A 22,791-nucleotide genomic window follows, 5' to 3' on the forward strand; every position below is an offset into this window, starting at 1 on the left:
ATTTAAAAATAAAGTTGCCATATCCCTTTTAAAAACCGAGTTGATGAACTCCAAACACTATAATATTTTTAGATGTCATTATCAACTTAAAATATTTATCAAACACTTATTTCTTAACATTTGGAAGGTTTTCATCTTTCTCTTTTCTCTTTGAATTCATATTTTCATTCCACCTCTCTCACAAACATTTTACTCAAGAGCTACATTATGATTCTCTAAGGAAAAAGTGTACATATTGAAAATTTAAAATTTCCTTCATATTCTGTGATTTCACATCCTGTAATATATTAACCTTTAGACCATAGGAATCTAAGAATCTAAAGGTTAATATATTGCAAATCTTCATAAGTTATTATTAAACCTGAAAAGTGAAATTTTTTTAGAATGCCATCTAGTGAATGGAGCTTTAAAAGTAGTTCACCTATCTGTGGATTAATGTATTTTACAGTTAAAATGAGACAGCGTTCATCAATAAATCTAACCCTATATTTTACTTTTAAAGATACAAGTATCGAGAAGCCTTATGCACACCTGTACATACATACGCGCGCGCGCACACACACACACACACACAATCTTATTAGGGCAATGTTACTTAATTTTTTTGTCTCCTTCCGAGTAATGTTGAATATCATAAAGAACCAACAACAAATTTATTTATATTTGAAGTGGAAATAGTACAGTTATAAACCAGGCATGCTCTCAAGCAGATCAATTTTAGGAAAACATTCAAATGGCATTCAATTCCTTTACATCTCTCTGCACTTTTTCACCCCTTAGAAAGTGAGGTGCTCTCAGATCCATGATGTATACCCTGGTGTGAAAAATATTGCTTAAAAGCACACTTCCAGATGTGCAAAGTATACCACTATACACAACAAATAATTTTTTCAGAAAATGTGATTTATAATAGTATTTGGTTTTCATAGTTATAATTTTTAGACAATTGTGTAATAAAATATAGTATTTTCTAAAGATTCAGTGCCTTGGGGTTTCATCATGAAGTGTTTAGTAATAGAACTTAGTATTTTAAAATTTTGACAAGTTGAAAAATATGCATGAAGAATATAAAGACACTACGTACTACATGTAATAGCCTGAAGCCATATTTATATATAACAACAGATTCCACAGGCTAGCAGAATCAAATATTTCATCCATATTAATAATCTGTTTAATAATCAATACTGCAACCCTGAGATTAGTCGACTACACCATTATTCCATATCAAATTAAAAACTGCAGACTTCAACCATAAATAACAAACTGGCTGAATTTTTATATTGTTAAGAATAGCAATAACTCAACAAATAAAACTAAGTGTATTCAAATAAAATGTTTTAGGTAGACATAGGGCAGTTGAATAAAAAATGCTACAGCCTGATAATTTAGGCAATATAAAATGACTAAATATTATTGAATATATATGAATTGAGAAGGGTATTAATGAAGAGTCATTTAGATGTGTAAAAATCAAATGTTTTAAGAGACTATCATTCTACATTGCCCCCAAATTCCTTCTTAAACCAACATTTGTAAATGTAAAAATGAATAAAATAACTTATAAGACAATAATAATTTATATAATTTCTCCCCTAATAATAATGTTGAAAGTATACTTAAAATGTAGAATAAGTATTATAAATGTTTTATAAAATATTACCTACTACTTTAAAGCTCTCATTGCCTCTATACTTCTATGAAAGAAAAGCTTACACATAAAAAATAATAATTACAATGAAATAGATCTTCCTGAATTCACTTTCAACTAAGGTTTATTATTACATAGCCTCTGTACTCAAGATAGAGCATCTGAGATTTTTACTTAAATGTCAATTTTTTTCATGTAACTTTGTGAATAATACTATTAAGAAAATATATTCAGGTGATTTAAAGTCAATTCTCCTAATTTTGAGTATGTAATCTTTAAGGACATTAGTGCACATGTGTTGAAGGACATATATCCCTTAGACTATTTTTGACTAATAAACATTTCTAACATTTTTTAAAAGTACCCTAAACAACTATTTAATAATTTTATTGGTAAAAATTTGATTTGCTGAATCAAGGAAATAATTTAAGAAACAATAGTAAAACAGCTTTGTATGAATTTGCTTTTGACAAGTTGAAAAATATGCATGAAGAATATAAAGACACTAGGTACTACATGTAATAGCCTGAAGCCATATTTATATATAACAACAGATTCCACAGGCTAGCAGAATCAAATATTTCATCCATATTAATAATCTGTTTAATAATCAATACTGCAACCCTGAGATTAGTCGACTACACCATTATTCCATATCAAATTAAAAACTGCAGACTTCAGTATGAATTTGCAGTTTATACTAATTACTATATGAAGCTTAATTTTAAAATAACTTCAAAGAAAAATTTAAATCAAAAGAAAAGATTTTTTATTAAATAGTAAATATCAATTTATGAAAAATATGGCTTTATAATAGTCTTATGGAATTCAGTTTATAAGTATAAATGAGCAAACGTTATTTATCTTGTTTTCCCTTCTTCCATTTCCAATGAAAATAAACGTGCATAAGCTGTTATTTCCAGATAATGACTAATAGCTCACTGAAAGTTTGACTATGTTCACTCTGTATGGGAAATCAGCTATAAAAAGACCCTGCTCCTGATCTCTTGAAATTTATAGACAAATCTAGAGTCTCTAAACCTGAATTTGATGGCTGAAGTCTGTCTTGAGTGCTTGAGTTTTCATTCTGGATTTGCTGGTGTAGAAATCCTTCCTTTCTCCTCACAGAGCTTTATAAACACTTTCATTTCTGGATGCCTTTGCCATAGTTGAGTTTGACTGGCTTAGCTCTTTTTTGCTGCATAAGTTACAAATCCAAAGTTTCTAATTTAACATACACTAAGTGGATTTTACCCCAGAGAGTGTGGGGTAGTCATCATTTTCTCAGGGAAGGCTGAAACTGTAAGTTTGGATCCCACTGTTTGAATCCACAGTAGCAACAGAAGCCAGGGTTATCTTCCTGGGTAAATACCCTCAACAGCCTGCCCGTGTGTAGCAATAACTAAAACATTGCAATTGTTTTAAGTCTGGCTTGAGTGTTGGCTCTTTTCTCACAAGAAATGTACCTCAAGATGGTACTACCTGCTCCCCAGTGCCCCTTCCAGATGCAGTTCCTACTCCTTCCTGTCAAAATCCCTGTGCTTCTGAAATTCCTGCCACATTGCTGTCCTTTGTCCTAGGTTTGTCGTTCTCATCATTCAGGCTGTGACCACTTCACTCAGTCAACTTAACTATTCCTGCAAGGAATTCCTCTACAGCACATCCAGGCACATCCAGGTGACTCCACTCCATGACAATGACACATCACACATACCGACTGGATATGCCTTTGCCTCCTAGACTGTTATGTCCCTCACCATCTTGTTGTCCTGGCCCACAGTCATCACCTAACATGCAAAATAATGATGGCAAAAAAAATTAAAAGGAAAAGAATAAGAATAAAAATTTAAAATCAATAAATCTGACCATGGTGAGAATAAATCATGCGTGTTATCATTTTCTGGGCCATTTCTAAGGCTACAGAATTCTCCCCTGATTCCTCAAATTCCAGCTCATATTGGTCTGTGTATAAATGAATCCATACAAATCTACTGAATAAGGCATTTAAAAAATAATCAACAGAAAAATAGTGAGATCACCTTCATTGGAAAAGAAATTGAGTATTTTTTTTCTGACTATAAATCTTGGCCTAATTATTAAAACCTTTATATTAAAATAAATAAAGGCTGCAACTCAAGTAAAATATATTTGAACCATGCTGAAAACCAATATTACCATAAGAGAAAGATAATTATTATCAAAGGTGAAAACAACCAACCTTTTTTTCTCAAGGGAGGCTCATCTATTTCTCCTAGACCAAGATTAAAAAAAAAATAGAAAATATTTTAGCATAGAATAATATAACATCATTATTTTCCCCTTTGTTCATTTAAAAAAAATCTATTAGTTTTAACAATCATTTACATTACATTGCTTCCCAAATTCCAGTTTTTAAGTATAAGTTTTGTTTATATACATTTATATAAGATTGTTTCATTTTTATGAATTCAATAAAATTGTGGCAGTGATCCAAATTATACATTATAGGTTATATATCATGTTAATTTCAATTCTCTATTGTTCATCTTGAACTCTTACTGGGGCCAAAACAAATATAAATTCAGGAAAAGTTATAAAAATACTCTAATAATAAAAGCTTTCCTGGTAGTCAAGGCTGAATACATGATTTCTGATGACTAAGACTGACCTTAAAAAATGTTATCTAATAGATGGAATCACAATGCTTTGTTCTTTTTACTCATTCAATGGCAGTTTTTATGTGGTTTGAGTTGGCTATTTCCTTTTATTCATTAATATATATGAGGGAGCACATAGGTTAGTTGCATAATTGTTAGGACATTTAGAATGTGTCCTTCTATTCTACACCACCATTTGATCCAATAAATTTACTCTTTTGATTGTACTTTTAGTAAGATTGCTTTCTGCTATATGACTATAAATATGACATATGTGTATAAAACACTTATATGTATTTTTAGTTTTACTGTTTTTATTTTAATCTTCCTAGAGATAAACTTGAAAAATACTACTATTTTTTCCAAAGAAGCATATAAATGTGAGTTTGTATTGTGGCTTTATAGTAGTGCATAATGAGACTCTCTTTGCTGTAATGTTACATTAATATTAGCATTTAATTTTGACATCTTTGCCATAGTGGTAGATAAGCTATAAGATGAAAATCAAATAAAGAACAATTTACTGTGTTTGGCAGCCTGTTGATATGCTTTTAGCAGTCAGAAGTGTATTCATTTTGGTTTAGCTTGACCCAAGTGCTCATTTGAATTTAAACTGAGGCAAGCCACTATAATACATATTTAATGTTGGTCCTAGCAGTTAGATATATCTCTATGTTCTTTGTACCTTTATCAGTATCTTCATCACCATCATCATCTTCTTCATCTTCAGATGAGATGATGTCAGATAACAAAGAAAAGAAGCCATAGATCCAGTCCGTGGTTTCCTCCACAGCATCACGTACTAGTTTTAAAGGATCTGAGCCAATCTTGGCAATAGAGCTTGCTAAAAGTAATTTAAAAAAAAAGAAAAAATTTGTGATCATTTCCAAAGAACTTAAGAAAAGCTGTTTTTACTGATTTGTTCTTTTGACACAAAGAATATGTCAATTTCAACATTCTAAATATCTCCTGGCTACAATTTTTTGCTCAGAAATAGAAACTGTCTTGCTATAATATGCATGCATGCCAAGAAAGAAAATGCCCTTGGGAAGTTTATAATCCAAATAAGAGTTAGCACAGGAAAAAATTAGGAATGAATTAAATAATGTGTATTTATGTTACCCAGAGTGCAAATAAACCCTATGTTATGGATGTTCAGGAATGGAAGAAATAATTACAGCCCATATCGTATGGGACAGCATTATAGAAAAGATGACTCTGTAAGTTTTCAGACAAATAACAAGTTCTGCAAGTTAAGTAAGGTAGTTGTGGCTAAATTAAGACTGATAGGCCCATTTATTCTAATTTGTGATACCACAGGAAGAATCTGGAATAGTCAAGTTAGTGATCATAGCAAGCTCTAGTTGGAATATATTGGATTTATCTGTTAGTCATCCCTGTACATGAAATAAAAAAGTATTTGGACTGCTAGTAACTTCAATGGATAGAATCTATAAGTCTTCCCTTTTCTATGTCCTAGGAGATATAAAATGTTTGCTAAATGAAAGATTGAATCATAAAAAATGCAAGCAAATAGATTAGGGATTTCCAAAATTTTGTTCTTCCAATCATATGAAAACTGCTCTGAAGAGGCAAGCATAGCCTTTAGGATGTGATTATAGAGGTGATCTATCTAGAAATATGGTATAAATTGCATCTGATTTTTTATCAAGCTGTAATTAAATTTTAGAGCTGTGTTTTCCTTAATTTTAAAAACTATTTTAGCTTTTCAGAGATTCCTCACTCTTTGATATATTTAAGAGATGAGAATTATATCAATGTATTATACTATCTAAAGGTTAAGTACATCAAATTAGGCTTTTACTCTGATTGACATAGGAAGTCATTGGAAGATTTGAGCAGAAAGATGAAGTGATTTGACTTCCTTTACTGTGTTGAAGATTGAAAGGGTGCCAGGCTGGAACAGGGAGACGAGTATGAAGCCAACTGAAATAATCCAAGAGAAAGATGATCATGATTTCTATCAGGGTGGTAACAGTGTGTGTGGTGAGATGCAATCAGATTCCGAATGTATTTCAATGACAGAATTAATAGTAGATGCTTCCAGTGTGGCTGTGATGTGAGAGAAAGACAGAAATCCAGGATAACTTCTAAGTTTTTGGTGTGAGAAACTAGAAGGAAGGAAGGCAATGCTCTGAGCTGGGGGAGGACGGGAGAGAAACAAGATTCTTCTTGGGTGTGGGTGGGGTTGGGAGTAGAAAAGTAGCTGAGTTTTAGACTTTCAAAATTTGGGTTGCCTGTTAGATACTTACATCAAGATGTAGACATTTGTATAATGCAATGTGATATACAAAAGAGAAGCTCTACCTGAAAACAGAAACTTCAGAATCCAACAGAAGACAGAAGGTATCAAAGCCATAACAATGAGTGAGATCACCAAGGAAGTTGACCCAGAGACACTTTAACAAACATCAGGGAGATAAGTCAGAGAGATAGGCAGGAGCCAACAATGTATTCTGAGGGGAGATGACAGAGAGAGTGGCAGGCAGAGCAGGAGTGGGCAAGAAAGAGAGAGGGAGAAGGAACCGAGAAAGTGTAATGCACTAGATACCGGGTTAATACATTGTTTTTGAGGAGGATAGAGTGATCAGCTGGAAAATGCTATGGATAGGTCAAGGAAGTTGAAGACTGAGAATGGACCTTTGGATTGGATGATGAGGATGTCACTCATGACCTTCAAAAAGCAGTTTCAGTGGAGTGCATTCAAGATGAAATAGAAAAATTTGGAGGCAGTGAGTATATTTTTCTGTATATGACAGAGATTGAGTAATACTAGAAGAGGAACTAGGATCATAGTGAGTTTTTCTGTTTTTACCATTGTTCAAATAGGAAGAATATCCCATGGTTTATACTGATGGGAAGATCTCATAGAGAAGGGAAAAAGTATATGAAAGAGAGGATTTCTGGGGAAATTTTTAATTTTATATTCCATTCTGAGGGATTCGTGGAGCACACAGACCATTCAGTGACCCCAGGAGTAAAACGCTGCTCTCTGGGAAGCCTGTCTCCATGATTCACTTTTAATGTACTTTCACTCTTTGCACCCCATTTTACTACATTCCAGAGAGTTTCATGTGAGCAAAAATGGCTGTTTGAATGGTGAGATTAAACCTTAGACAAAGGAAATGAAATGGAATTTTATAATTGCAATTGAGGATTTTAAAAGAATCATATGTAAGGAACTGGATTGTTCTGGCACCATTAAAGGCATTTTTAGCACTGGTATATTTTATACCTAATGGAAAAATCTGCAAATGAGATTTTTATGATGAGAATAGATTGAGACTATTTCTCCATTTCCCTTCTTTCTAAGTGTTAACTGAAGAGCTTAACAATAAAATCCAACAAAATTGAAATCAGTTTAATTATCCTTATGCTTAAATGCACTATATGTACTTTGCAGACACATATATATTGCCTGGTTCTAAAATAGTCAAAGCAGGCTATTTTTATGCAGTTATCATTGCTAGCTTGAGATCAGCTTCTGATTTTCTGATTTTCAGCCATGTGGACCACTTCTTCCAAAACCTAAATACACACACACACACACACACACACACACTTAAATAAGACAGTAGTCCTGAAGTTGATTCTTATTCTGTCTTTCAGACCTCACATCCCAATCCAGATCATATCAATGGAAAAAATATTATTCAATGCAGACTAAAACTTTTATTGATGTCTTTTTTTAAGGAGATACTTAGGTAATTATACTTTCTTAGCTTTCATGTTTCCCTAAGTTTAATTATATACATGACCGTGACGATCATCTTAAAAATAGTCAGACACCATTATAAAAACTTTACATGTACTAATTCACATTTTCTTCTCAATAACCCAATGACATAGGTATATTATTTTATACCTTTTTTAAAAACATAGGAAAACTAAGGCACAGATAATTTAAATAAGATACCTCAGGTTACAATAGCTAGTAAGTGATGGAGCCACATTTTACACCCATTTTAGGCCACCAAAACAAGATTCTTAACTATTGTGCTATATGCTGTCAAACAAAAAACATAAATTCACAATTGATTCTAGGGTCTCGTTTTGGATGGGAAGATTTTAGAAGGGGTTTTCTTGCTCTTGAAAGGAAGAACAAAGACTTTACTGCATGGGAACAAAAAAGCTTGCAGCTGCTTCAGTCATCTTGTAACCATGAGAACAGTAGCTGGCTCTTTGAGAAAGGCAAGGATTAAAACTGGAAAAAAAAAAATGAGTCCATGATGACATTGCCAAGGCCTTGAAGTATCCAATGTTGAAATCACTCTACCTTCAGCACTTCTGTTATATGCGATAAGAAATGTTTCTCAGTGTTCAAGTCATTCCTAATTGTATCCAAGGTTTCTTACAGAAAAATATACCACTGAATGCCGGGAAAACTGCTTTAGGTTACTTGTGGTCAGTAATTGGATTCTTGGCACTGATGAAAGAGTGCCAAGAGAGACAAGAGAGGCCAAGAAAAGTTTAAATAAGATTTTTATTTGTCCTCCAGTTTTGAAGCTCAACTATACATGTACTTAAGTTTCTAAATGAGACTAGAAAAATAATCATTTCCTCTGCTTCCCTTCTAAAAAATCAAGTCCATAGTTTCACTTGTATCTTTGGCCATCAGTCTTAGAGTCTGTAGGTAATATTTGACCTTTCTTTATTTTTCATATCCTGAGAAACATCAGCAAACAATGGTTACAAGCTTGGGTTCTGAGTTCAGACTGATAGCATTCAAGTCCAAGCTTCCTACCCAGTGCTGTGCCAACTATATTGAAACAAAAGGAGAAACAGTAATAATCATTCTGCCTTTATTTAAAATATTGATATTTTCTTCATCATAGATTTTTGCATTAATTTTGAAAATTTAAACTCTGCATGAAAATATTATTTATTTCAGTTTTTGAGTGTTTTGGAAGACTCCAATTTTGCACCCATGGTACTAAACTCACTTTTCTCTAGTCCTGGTACTTCCCCAACCTATTAGCTCTATGATGTTGAGAAGATTAACTTTTGCCATGTCTATAAAATTTATCAATGCCTTGCTTTCCCAAAGTCACTATTCTAAATCAAGACCTCAACATTCTAGTGCCTGTTATTCCTCTATTCAACCTCTCTGTACTCCAATTTATAACATATTCAGTTAGTGGGAAAAAGGATAAAGTACTCTGTGCTTCCATTTGCTGAGCCATAAAATGACAATAAGAATAAGACTGCATAAGGATCTTATGCGTAATACATGAGATAATATAGACAAATCAAATGGTACAATGCCTGCTAATTAGTAAAAATCAATGTGAAGAAATAAGCAAGATTGTCTGTTGAATGACCAAAATGTTCTTTTCAGCTTGCTAGCCAGAACTAATAGCTTCCCTTCCCCTCAACAGGAGGCCTGTGTATGATCTCAATTTCTCCCAAAGTCTTCAAGTGCTACACAACTGGTGTTTCCAGCATTCACTGATGCACTTGGCACCTAAACTCTGACTGCATAGTGCTCAAACCCAAATGATTAACCCCAACCTTAATGCTACTCTCATGCTTTCCTTCCAAGGAAAGAACAACTAAGAGGTGAAGTCTCTAGATTTGCCCATCTGCATCTGTCTGATCCACTCCACAGGAAGGCAAGAAAACAGGGGTCCCAGGAATCTTCTGCCCTTCTGCCCATGACTCTGCTTGCACCAGATGACACTTAGTGGTGTTCACTCAAGCACAGTGTACATAAACTTTTTGGTGTAAAGCATGTGTATTAGTCCATTTTCACACTGCTGATAAAGACACACCCGAGACTGGGTAATTTATAAAGAAAAAGAGGTATAAGGGATTCACAGTTCCACTTTGCTGAAGAAGCCTCACAATCATGATTGAAGGTGAAAGGCATGTCTTACATGGCAGCCAGCAAGAGAAAATGAGAGCCAAGTGAGAAGGGAAACCCCTTATAAAACCATCAGATCTCAAGAGACTTATTCACTACCATGAGAACAGTATGGGAGAAACTGCCCCCACTGATTCAATTATCTCCCACTGGGTCCCTCCTACAACATGTGGGAATTATGGGAGCTATAATTCAAGATGATATTTGGGTGGGGACACTACCAAACCATATCAGCATATAGGGCAGAACATATGATTTAATAAATGTTAGATAATTATCAGTTTAATTTTCATGACCATTTAACTCAAATATACAACGCTCCATAAATGCAGGCTGCTATAAATATTAGCATGAGATCACTTAGTCACTACGCCCTCATAGCGAACCTTGGTAAGGTCCATGAAATCCAAAGACTGTTTTCATTGGAACTCATGAAACTAATGTTTGCCTCTGACCGCCCAGAAAATATTCAGATCCAAATATTTGGAACTAAATTGAGGTAAAGGTTTTTTTAATGTCATGAATGCTACCCAAACCAGGAACAATTAAACTTGGTATATGTTGCTGTATGTACCTTCTGTATGGTAGTACTCAATATGAGGTTGGCTAAGCAAAACAGAGATTTCTCTTTTACAACAATTATTGAGCACTGATTATGTACAATATTCTAAGTGTAATATATAATTGATATCTAGGTGGTTCTAATTTTGGTATGTGAGGAAAGTTATTTCAAAATACATAGAGATAATTTTCTAGACCTAAAGAAATAATTTTAAGTGACTAGTTTTTCTCCCTTTCTGCAAATATGTATATGAATACTTTTGCTTCTATTGGTGAAATTTTTATCAAGAAAAATTTTAGCAAATTATGTGTCATTTAATATGCCCTGAGTTACATGTCAATTTTTGCTTAAATTACTGTGAAATTACTTAGTCTTTGTCTTGAAGGTAAACAAATTTCCTTAGAACTTTCCCAGTGCCAAATGAAACTTCAGATGTTTCCTCATTCCCATCCCACTGCCTAAGATGGGAAGAAAGAAAAAACAGACAGGAAAAACAAAACAAAAGTGTTTTTAAAATCTGAAGTGGTGGGTCAGTATATGCATACAACAATGCTCTCTCCACTAAGTCAATAGGTTTCTTAGACTCAGAAATGTAGCTGAGAGAATACAAAGGCTTATGAAACAGTTTGGGCTCAAGGTCTGGCATTATTTGTTAATAGTCAACTATTTCTTAAGGGTATAGGGTAGAAATGCTAATTTAATTTATTTCTAAGCAGAATTCATTGGAAACAAAAAGCTTTCACAGTGAATTTAATAGTCTTCTGAGACTTTGGGTCCTGGAGTTTTCAGCATCAACAATACTAGGCACAGGTATTTACGAATAAACAAAAATATGTGCTTATACATTCACAGTGAAATTTGGTGTCTTCATTGACCTGATGTTTACTGAAGACATCATACTTTAAAGCTTTTTAAGTCCAAACAGTTTCTCATAAATTGGGCCACTTGTCCTGGGTATGTTTGGTTGACTTCAATGATGTTAGAACGGCCATTTTTAATTTTGTCATCACAGTGGAAAAGGTTTCAACCTCTTAGAGCCAAATGCCTTTTTTTCTCCCATGAATTTATTGCTTTCTTCTTTTCTGTTTTATTTCAAATTGAAAGTAAAGACAAAATTAGAGACATAAGTAAAACATCCAAGGAAGTCAAGAATTCAAAAAATGTTTATTGCAACACCTTTATTCCTCTGTATTTAAACCCTAAGATGAGTTTATATCCTGCCAGTGGACGTTTCTAAGTGTATAGTACTGGAATTACACATTTTCTTATTATTTTTTCTTGAAAAACGCAGGAAGGATGGCTATATTTGTATATATTGCTTCAATTCCAGAAGCAACACTTGATATTTTGGCATCTGATAAGCCACTTTTGTTGCAACCAAAATAGTAATAATTTATAGTCCTGAAACCATGTTTTAAAAATAGATTTTCCACACAGAAGCATTTTGAGAGGCTCATTTTTTGAGATCCTGTTTTTTATATTCACTTATATTGACCCTTTAAAATTATTTATACTAAAAGAATAATTGGGGAAGAACTGGCTAACTGATAGCAATTTGAGAGGAACAAAGGTAAAAATAATAATGAAATGCAGAGGTGGAGGCCAATGAAAATTGAATTCAGCTACTGTGCTATAATCTTTGCACTTGATAATTTTGTTTACAATATATAAGAGTATTTCAAGGATCCTCACATGGACAGAAATGTGGAATAAAAGCTATGCTGTAAAATTTTCTTGAAACTAAATATGTAGATTAAAATAAATTTTTTATCTAACACTTTATGATTTAGCAAGATATACAAATATTGAATAATTAGATTTCAGACTGAGTAATCAGATTGTGAAATAAATTTTGAGATGCTTTTATAGAACACCTTTCAGATGCTTTTGTAAAGAGAAGAGTATGAGGAAGCCTCATTTTCATATATTTAAATGCCTTACTTTACAAATGAGTGAATACTTTGCTATTGCCATACTTAGGAATAAATGTTCTATTTTATAAATAGAATATTTAAATAGTTGTATACAATCACTTGAACAATAAATCAAAATTATATAAGTGATTTAACTTCAAAACTAAGTGTCTGAATAGATTTACATTCATGAGATTTTTAACATAGAGACCATATACATAGGTTGAAATTCCCTGGAGTCTCTTATCTTTATCTCAGTGAACACTCCTCAAAGCACGATGACATTAAAAGTTGGGTTAATAAAATTCCTATGGTTCTTCTAATATTAACCTCACTTGGAGGATTGGTTTTACAAAAATTCTAATTGCAATATAATTTTTTCCTGTTCTTTTTTCCTGTTCAGTCTTTCTCTATTTCCTCCTCTTTCTCTTCCTTCTCCTCCCCCTTCTCCTTCTTCCTCTTCCTTCTATTCCTCTTCCTCTTCTTCTTCTTCTTCCTCTTCTTCTTCTTTTCTGTCTCGCTCTGTCTCTAAATCTCACTTGCTCTCTCTCCTTATGACTTCTGGATAATACCAATATTAGACTAAAATGACCAGTCTGTCCCTCTCCTCTAGTGAGTTCTATGGTCTAAATGTCTATGTCCCCACAAAATCCATATGTTGACATCCAAATCCCAAAGTGATGGTGTCAGGCCTCTGAGCCCAAGCTAAGCCATCATATCCCCTGTGACCTGCATGTACACATCCAGATGGCCAGTTCCTGCCTTAACCGATGACATTCCACCACAAAAGAAGTGAAAATGGCGAGTCCTTGCCTTAACTGATGATATTACCTTGTGAAATTCCTTCTCCTGGCTCATCCTGGCTCAAAAGCTCCCCCACTGAGCACCTTGTGGTCCCCACTCCTGCCTGCCAGAGAATAACCCCCCTTCGACTGTAATTTTCCTTTACCTACCCAAATCTTATAAAATGGCTGCACCCCTATCTCCCTTCACTGACTCTCTTTTCAGACTCAGCCCAACTGCACCCAGGTGAAATAAACAGCCTTGTGGCTCACACAAAGCCTGTTTGGTGGTCTCTTCACGTGGACGCGAGTGAGATGTGAAATTTGGTGCCGTGACTCAGATTGGGGGACCTCCCTTGGGAGATCAATCCTCTGTCCTCCTACTCTTTGCTCCATGACAAAGATCCACCTACGACCTCTGGTCCTCAGACTAACCAGCCCAAGGAACATCTCACGAATTTTAAATCAGGTAAGCAGCCTCTTTCTACTCTCTTCTCCAACCTCTCTCACTATCCTTCAACCTCTTTCTCCTTTCGATCTTGGTGCCACACTTCAATCTCTCCTTTCTCTTAATTTCAGTCCCTTTCCTTTTCTGGTAGAGACAAAGGAGACACATTTTATCCACGAACCCAAAACTCTGGAGCCAGTCACGGACTTGGGAAGACAGTCTTCCCTTGGTGTTTAATCACACGGGGACACCTGCCTGATTATTCACCCATGTTTCAGAAGTGTCTGACCACGCAGGGATGCCTGCCTTGATCCTTCACCCTTAGAAGCAAGCACCACTTTTCTGGGGGGCAAGCATCCCCCAACCCCTTCTCTCACTGTCTCTACCCCTTCTCCACTTTCCTGGGGGGCAAGCATCCCCCACCCCTTCTCTCCGTGTCTCTACCCTCTCTTTTCTCTGGACTTACCTCCTTCACTATGGACAACCTTCCACCCTCCATTCCTCCCTCTTCTCCCTTAGCCTGTATTCTCAAAGACTTAAAACTTCTTCAACTCACACCTGACCTAAAACCTAAATTCCTTATTTTCTTCTGTAATGCCACTTGACCCCAATACAAACTGGAGAGTGGTTCCAAATAGCTAGAAAACAGCACTTTTGACTTTTCCATCCTACAAGACCTAAATAATTCTTGTTGTAAAATGGGCAAACGGTCTGGGGTGCCTGACGTCCAGGCATTCTTTTACACATCGGTCCCTCCCTAGTCTCTGTTCCCAATGCAACTCATCCCAAATCTTCCTTCTTTCCCTCCCACCTGTCCCCTCAGTCCCAACCTCAAGTGTCTCTGAGTCTTTCCTCTTTCCAATCTTCCTTTTCTACAGACACAATGACCTCTCCCTTCCTCCCCAGGCTGCTCATCGCCAGGCTGACCTGGGTCTCAATTCTTCCTCAGCCTCCACTCCCCCACCCTATAATCCTTTATCACCTCCCCTCATCACACCAGGTCCGGCTTACAGTTGCATTCTGCGACTAGCCCTCCCCCACCTGCCCAGCAATTTCCTCTTAAAAAGGTGGTTGGAGCTAAATGCATAGTCAAGGTTAATGCTCCTTTTTCTTTATCCCAAATTAGTTAGCATTTACACTCTTTTTCATCAAATATGAAAAACCCAGCCCAGTTCACGGCTTGTTTGGCAGCAACCCTGAGATGCTTTACAGCCCTAAACCCTAAAAGGTCAAAAGGCCATCTTATTCTCAATATACATTTTATTACCCAATCCGCTCCCGACATTAAATAAAACTCCAAAAATTAAATTCCAGCCCTCAAACCCCACAACAGGACTTAATTAACCTCGCCTTCAAGGTGTACAACAATAGAGTAGAGGCAGCTAAGTAGCAATGTATTTCTGAGTTGCAATTCCTTGCCTCCACTGTGAGACAAACCCCAGCCACATCACCAGCACACAAGAACTCCAGACGCCTGAACTGCAGCTGCCAGGGGTTCCTCTGGAACCTCCTCCCCCAGGAGCTTGCTACAAGTGCCGGAAATCTGGCCACTGGCCCAATGAATTCCCGCAGCCCAGGATTCCTCCTAAGCCATGTCCCATCTGTGCGGGACCCCACTGGAAATTGGACTTGCCTGGTGGCCACTCCCAGAGCCCCTGGAACTCTGGCCTATGGATCTCTGACTGACTCCTTCCCAGATCTTCTTGGCTTAGCAGCTGAAGACTGACACTGCCTGATTGCCTCAAAAGCCTCCTGGACCATCACAGATGCTTTGGGTAACTCTCACAGTGGAGGGGAAGTCCATCCCCTTCGTAATCAATATGAAGGCTACCCACACCACATTACCTTTTTTCAAGGGCTTGTTTCCCTTGCCTCCATAACTGTTGTGGGGATTGATGGCCAGGCTTCTAAATCTCTTAAAACTCCCCAACTCTGGTGCCAACTTGGACAACATTCTTTTATGCACTTTTTCTTAGTTATCCCCACCTACCTAGTTCCTTTATTAGGCTGAGACATTTTAACCAAAGTGTCTGCTTCCCTGACTATTCCTGGACTACAGGCACATCTCATCGCTGCCCTTCTTCCCAACCCAAAGCCTCCTTTGCGTCTTCCCCTTGTATCTCCCCGCCTTAAACCACAAGTATAGGACACTTCTACTCCCTCCTTGGTGACCGAACATTTACCCCTTACCATCCCATTAAAACCTAATCACCCTTACCCCGCTCAATGCCAATATCCCATCCCACAGCATGCTTTAAAAGGATAAAAGCCTGTTATCACTAGCCTGCTACAGCATGGTCTTTTAAAGCCTATAAACTCCCCTTATAATTCCCCCATTTTACCTGTCCTAAAACCAGACAAGTCTTACAGGTTAGTTGAGGATCTACACCTTATCAACCAAATTGTTTTGCCTATCCACCCTGTGGTGCCAAACCCTTATATTCTCCTATCCTCAGTACCTCCCTCCACAACTCATTCTTCTGTTCTGGATCTCAAACATGCTTTCTTTACTATTCCTTTGCACCCTTCATCCCAGCCTCTCTTTGCTTTCACTTGGACTGACCCTGACACCCATCAGGCTCAGCAAATTACCAGGGCTGTACTGCCACAAGGCTTCACAGACAGCCCCCATTACTTCAGTCAAGTCAGAATTCTTACACAAGAGCCAGGACTGCGCCCTGTAGCCTTTCTGTCCAAACAACTTGACCTTACTGTTTTAGCCTAGCCCTCATGTCTGCGTGTGGCTGCTGCTGCTGCTTTAATACTTTTAGAGGCCCTCAAAATCACAAACTATGCTCAACTCACTCTATAGTTCTCGTAACTTCCAAAATCCATTTTCTTCCTCACACCTGATGCATATACTTTCTGCCCCCCTCAACTACCTCTCAGTAATCCAAACTCATTGCCTTAACTCAGGCCTTCACTCTTGCAAAGGGACTACAGGTCAATATTTATACTGACTCTAAATATGTCTTCCATATCCTGCACCACCATGCTGTTTTATAGGCGAAAGAAATTTCCTCACTATGCAAGGGTTCTCCATCATTAATGCCTCTTTAATAAAAACGCTTCTCAAAGCGTTTACTTCCAAAGGAAGCTGGAGTCCTTCACTGCAAAGGCCATCAAAAGGCATCAGATCCCATCGCTCAGGACAATGCTTATGCTGATAAGGTAGCTAAAAAAGCAACCATCAAAAGGCATCAGATCCCATCACTCAGGACAATGCTTATGCTGATAAGGTAACTAAAAAAGCAGCTAGCTTTCCAACTTCTATCCGGCAGGGCAGCTTTTCTCCTTCTCATCTGGCCACTCCCACCCACTCCCCCACTGAAACTTCCATCTATCAGTCTCTTCCCACACAAGGCAAATGATTCTTAGACCAAAGAAAATATCCTCTTCCAGCCTCACAGGCCCATTCTATTCTGTCGTCATTTCATAACCTCTTCCATGTAGGTTACAAGCCGCTAGTCCGCCTTTTAGAACATCTCATTTCCTTTCCATTGTGGAAATCTATCCTCAAGGAAATCACTTCTCAATGTTCCATCTGCTATTCTACTACTCCTCAGGGATTGTTCAGGCCCCCTTCCTCTCCTACACATCAAGCTCAGGGATTTGCCCCTGCCCAGGACTGGCAAATTGACTTTACTCACATGCCCCGAGTCAGAAAACTAAAATACCTCTTGGTCTGGGTAGACACTTTCACTGGATGGGTAGAGGCCTTTCCCACAGAGTCTGAGAAGGCCACCATGGTCATTTCTTCCCTTCTGTGAGACATAATTCTTTGGTTTGGCCTTCCCACCTCTTACAGTCCGATAGTGGACCAGTCTTTATTAGTCAAATCACCCAAGCAGTTTTCCAGGCTCTTGGTATTCAGTGAAACCTTTATATCCCTTACAATCCTCAATCTTCAGGAAAGGTAGAACAGACTAATGGTCTTTTAAAAACACACTTCACCAAGCTCAGCCACCAACTTAAAAAGGACTGGGCAATGCTTTTACCACTTGCCCTTCTCAGAATTCGGGCCTGTCCTCGGAATGCTACAGGGTACAGCCCATTTGAGCTCATGCATGGACACTCCTTTTTATTAGGCCCCAGTCTCATTCCGGACACCAGCCCAACTTGAACTGCACCCCAAAAACTTGGATAGAGCCTAAAAACTCACCAACCAAGCACGCAATTACACTCAACCCCCTTGAGCACTCTCTAATTGGATGTCCTGGGTCCTCCCAATTCTTAGTCCTTTAATACCTGTTTTTCTCCTTCTCTTATTCCATTTAGTTTTTCAATTCATACAGAACTGTATCCAGGCATCACCAATAATTCTAAATGACAAATGTTTCTTCTAACAACCCCACAATATCACCCCTTACCACAAAATCTTCCTTCAGCTTAATCCCTCCCACTCTAGGTTCCCACGCTGCCCCTAATCCCTCTAGAAGCAGCCCTGCGAAACATCACTCATTATCTCTCCATACCACCCCCAAAAAAATTTTCGTCGCCCCAACACTTTACCGCTATGTTGTTTTATTTTTCTTATTAATATAAGAAGACAGGAATGTCAGGCCTCTGAGCCCAAGCTAAGCCATCATATCCCCTGTGACCTGCATGTACACATCCAGATGGCCAGTTCCTGCCTTAACTGATGACATTCCACCACAAAAGAAGTGAAAACGGCGGTCCCTGCCTTAACTGATGACATTACCTTCTGAAATTCCTTCTCTTGGCTCATCCTGGCTCAAAAGCCCCCACTGAGCACTTTGTGACCCCTGCCCCTGCCCACCAGAGAACAACCCCCCTTTGACTGTAATTTTCCTTTACCTACCTGAATCTTATAAAATGGCTGCACCCCTATCTCCCTTCACTGACTCTCTTTTCAGACTCAGCCTGCCTGTACTCAGGTGAAATAAACAGCCTTGTTGCTCACACAAAGCATGTTTGGTGGTCTCTTCACATGGACACCAGTGAAATGTGAAAGATAGTATTTGGAGTTGTGGCTTTTGGAGTCAATTAGGTCTTGAGGGCAGAGCCCTCACAAACAGAATTAGTGCCCTTATAAAAGAGCCCTAAGAGAGCTCACCCCTTCCATGATGTGAGAACACAGCAAGAAGCCTATGAGCTGGAAAGTAGGTTCTCACGGATACCAAAACTGCTGGCAACTTGATCTGGAATTTCCCAGCCTCCAGAATTGTGAGAAATGATGTCTGTTTATAAGCTATCCAGTTTATGGTATTTTGTTATATCAGCCAAAAGAGAATAAGAGAGTGAGACACATGCAAAAAATAAAATAAAATAAAGGGTAGGATGCAAAACTCCTGAAGTACATTGGATTCTAAAAGATAAAATCCATTTGATTTGCAATTTTGAAAAAATAAAATACTTGCATCTGCAAGTATTGTTGGATATTTAGATGCTTTTAAACCAAAGGAAAAACTAGGATCCTGATTTAAAAGCACTTTTGGTGAGCTAATTGTTTTATTGACTGCAGAAGGAAATGACTGTCACTTTGCTAATCTACATTTGAATAGTCATATTGTAGCTCCAATCCTTGCTTTTCAATATCTGAGGCATGGGCATTTTCCCTCTGCTTTAAAAAACTTTCTCAATTGAAATTTTTCCACACTCATCTTTACTATTAACTTACTTCAGTAGTTTGGAAATGTGCACTTGTGTGGGACCTAATGAAATTAAACACAAACATCCCTAGTTACAATTATGTGGTTATTTCAGTATATAATAGTTTATGGCAGTGTAAAACTAAGTTTACTGATACTCAACTGTTACTTCTTGAGGCAAAAGGAACATTACTGAATGCAAATAGATGTATATTTCACCTCTCTTACTCAATATGACCCCAATCAACCAATTTTTTACCAGCAAAATTGTGCGACAGATGTTTAAACCTGGAATATTTCCAGCTAACTGGAGCTAGACCTGTGTCAAATAACGGGCACTTTATATTTCAAAGCAAAATAAAAAACTACTTCTGGCTTCTTTTACCCCTGTCAAGTATCCAGATGAAAATTAGGGCACATATTATACTTTTATTAATAAATATGTATAAAAGGTGTGACTTGAATTTGCTTTTCTCTTCTTAAAAAAAGCCCATGTTAAATATAAACAAGATTTGAATCTATGCATATAATAAGAAATGGGAACACATGGTTTTTGTAGGTTTATAGATTTCCATAGATTTGTTTCCAAGCTACGATTCAACAGAAATAATTTTCTGGTAGCTTAAAAGTCAAAATATTATACTACTCCAGTTGGATGATTTACTGGGATCACTATATTATAAATTTAACAGATCAGTGGAGAAGAGATAATACAGCAGTTAACATATTCTGACTAATTATTTAATATACATTTGTTTAATGAAGTCGAGGTTAATTTTGGAAGCTTTATTTTTTTGTTTGTTTGTTTTTGTTTTTGCTTTAAGATAGGGTCTCGCTCTGTCACCCAGGCTGGAGTGCAGTGGCGCAATCTCAACTCAGCACAACATCCGCCTGCTGGGCTCAAGTGATTCTCCCACCTCAGGCTCTTGCCTTTATTAAAACAACAATAAAAACAATATCCGGCTTTACCACAATTTCAAAAGAGAATTTTAAGACTAAAAATGTAGGAACAATATAATCTAAGAATTAAGAACACTTCTTAAAAATGAAAACTTTTTTTCTTTATCTTTTTCCTCATTTCATGAAGAATCTATACACTTTTTATTAGAGTCTGGGAAATATCGAATTATAGAACTCTTTGCTTCCTTCAGGTACTCATAGACAGACTGAAGTTGGGTAGTAAAATGCATCTTTTTAGGTGTAATGACCAAGAGGACCAAATAGTCCTGGGGTAGTGAGCAAAAAATATGGAATTTGAGATATGACTTGAATCAGAGTAAGAAACACATAAAATGTGCTTCTTGAAAACTCAGTACACATGAGAGTTGATAGAGTCCTAAATGCTGCATTTAGTGTTTTAGTCTTCCATGTTTCCTAAAAAGTAATAACATATCCGTGTGTGTGTGTGTGTGTGTGTGTGTATGTGTGTAAAATTAAATGTTAAATTTGTACTTTCTGACTGACTTTGGGCCTTCCCTAAATGATTTTACTCTGCTAAACTCATAGCCTGATAAACAGTGCACCTGCTTAACTGGGCTAAGTGCCAAGAAAAGAAAAAAAGTCAGGAAAATTAATTTCCAAGAGCAGTAGATAAATGGCACACCTCATTAGAAAATCTATTTAAAAGGCACATCAGGAGATGTCTGCAAGACTTTTCATAAGAAATTGATGCTTCCTACCATTATGTCCTTGCTGGCTCTCTTCTCAGATTATGGATCTTACTTCCTGGTAATAAGATTCAAATTCAAGTTACATTTAATGAGTCTCTCCTATGTGCCAGGCACGTATGTTTTACATAGATTATTGTATTTAATTCTTACAAAATTGGTTTGAAATAAGTATATTTTGTGGAATGCTTGCAAAAATTACCAAGTGTGCTTTGAGACACGCTGGTACAACCATGTAATGATGTTTTCCTCTTATGGATGAGGAGGCTAATGAATGATGATCCTTGTTCTTAGGAAGGAAAAGAGTTACCACACCCTATTGCTGTACATTCTGACCTAGAGGAAAATCATCAACATCCACTAATGCCTTAGTTTGTAGTCATTTCTTTATAAATCCTATTTGTTTGCACTTCTGATTGTTTAGAGAGAAAGTTGTCACTTCATAAATAAAGCAAAAGAAATTTATAAGAAATTTCAACCAAAGCCTACAAATTCTGGCCCCAAAAGATCAGAATACATAATCAAGGCACCCCTTCATTTTCTGAGCGGGAGGTCTTTCTGGCTGAGTGTGCAGAAGCTTGAAGGGAAGATCTCCAGCAGTCTTTGTAAGTCCCTAGCCTCAATTACTAAGAGAGCAATGTTTCTCTGTCCTCCCACCCCCCACTTAGGGTTTCCAAAATCATTCTTCTTTGAGGAGAGAACTAAAGTCAATGTGGATAACAGAGAGATCATACACATTGATTTGTGTCTGATGTCCTGAGGTAAATCTTAATTGCTCTCCATTTCACTCTCACAAGTATCCTATTTCAGCTGTTAGATGATATTGTTGTCCTATATGAAGACTTTGTACACTGTCAAAGCACTAAGCTGGAACTATCTTCCCAGAATTCCCTTATATGTATGTTTTCAGGTAACAGTTGGAAACAAGACATTTTTGCAAGTTTTGGATGGCACAAATGTGGCAATAATGAAGCCATTATTTATTGTCTGAAGGTTGGTGTAGGGCAGGTGCTTTTGCAGCTCATGCTCATGATCCCACAGAGTCTAGCTGCCCTTGTTGTGTGGCAACAGCCGCCACATCTCCAGCGCACACTGGACTGGCTCCTTCAGCATCTCCAAATCCTGGCCAGGTGTGCGTGCAGTTCCATGGGGGACAGGCGTCAATTTATCCTGCAGCTCATCCGCATAATTGTAATTTGTGGTGGTGAGAGACAAACAAGTCTTTCAGTTTGTTCTTGTCAGTTTCAGTTTGTCCCAAGTCCCTCTCATTCTATCCATCTTCCCTTCCCAATTTCCACCCTGACTACTTTGCACTCAACACCAGATGCATTGCAACAGCCTTACATAGATTAATCAGCTACCATGAATTCATAAACGATATAATAAACCCTTATTCTATGTAATTCAGAGTAGCTTTCAGCTATTGTGTCAAATATTGAGAGATATGCATAGTATTGTTTGAATATTATTTGGATGTTACATTAAGTAAGAAGTGTGGTGTAGGTGAAATATCTTTTCCAGTCCGTTTATTTGGTGCCTTAAAATTTGTCTCATTTGATAAGAAGAATCAAAGTCAAAAATTTTGCAGAATAGAAAGCAAGATGTTATACCCATTTCACAGATAAGAAAAGATAAG

At 37.0% G+C, this 22,791-nt stretch overlaps 1 protein-coding gene across 5 annotated transcripts in view; it reads right to left on the reverse strand.

Moving 5' to 3' along the window:
- The window catches only part of TRDN (triadin), a 407,513-nt gene that overhangs the window by 313,272 nt on the left and 71,450 nt on the right, over nucleotides 1-22,791 (reverse strand). For all 5 annotated transcript variants that reach the window (XM_063621032.1, XM_055263048.2, XM_055263039.2 and 2 more), the window contains exons 3-4: nucleotides 4,973-5,131; nucleotides 3,870-3,902 (exon numbers count right to left, since the gene is read on the reverse strand). In XM_063621032.1, the coding sequence (XP_063477102.1) occupies nucleotides 3,870-3,902; nucleotides 4,973-5,131 (192 nt within the window). The remainder of the gene's footprint in view (nucleotides 1-3,869; nucleotides 3,903-4,972; nucleotides 5,132-22,791) is intronic.

This window comes from Symphalangus syndactylus, chromosome 2, assembly GCF_028878055.3.
Source record: "Symphalangus syndactylus isolate Jambi chromosome 2, NHGRI_mSymSyn1-v2.1_pri, whole genome shotgun sequence".
Lineage (NCBI taxonomy): Eukaryota > Metazoa > Chordata > Mammalia > Primates > Hylobatidae > Symphalangus > Symphalangus syndactylus.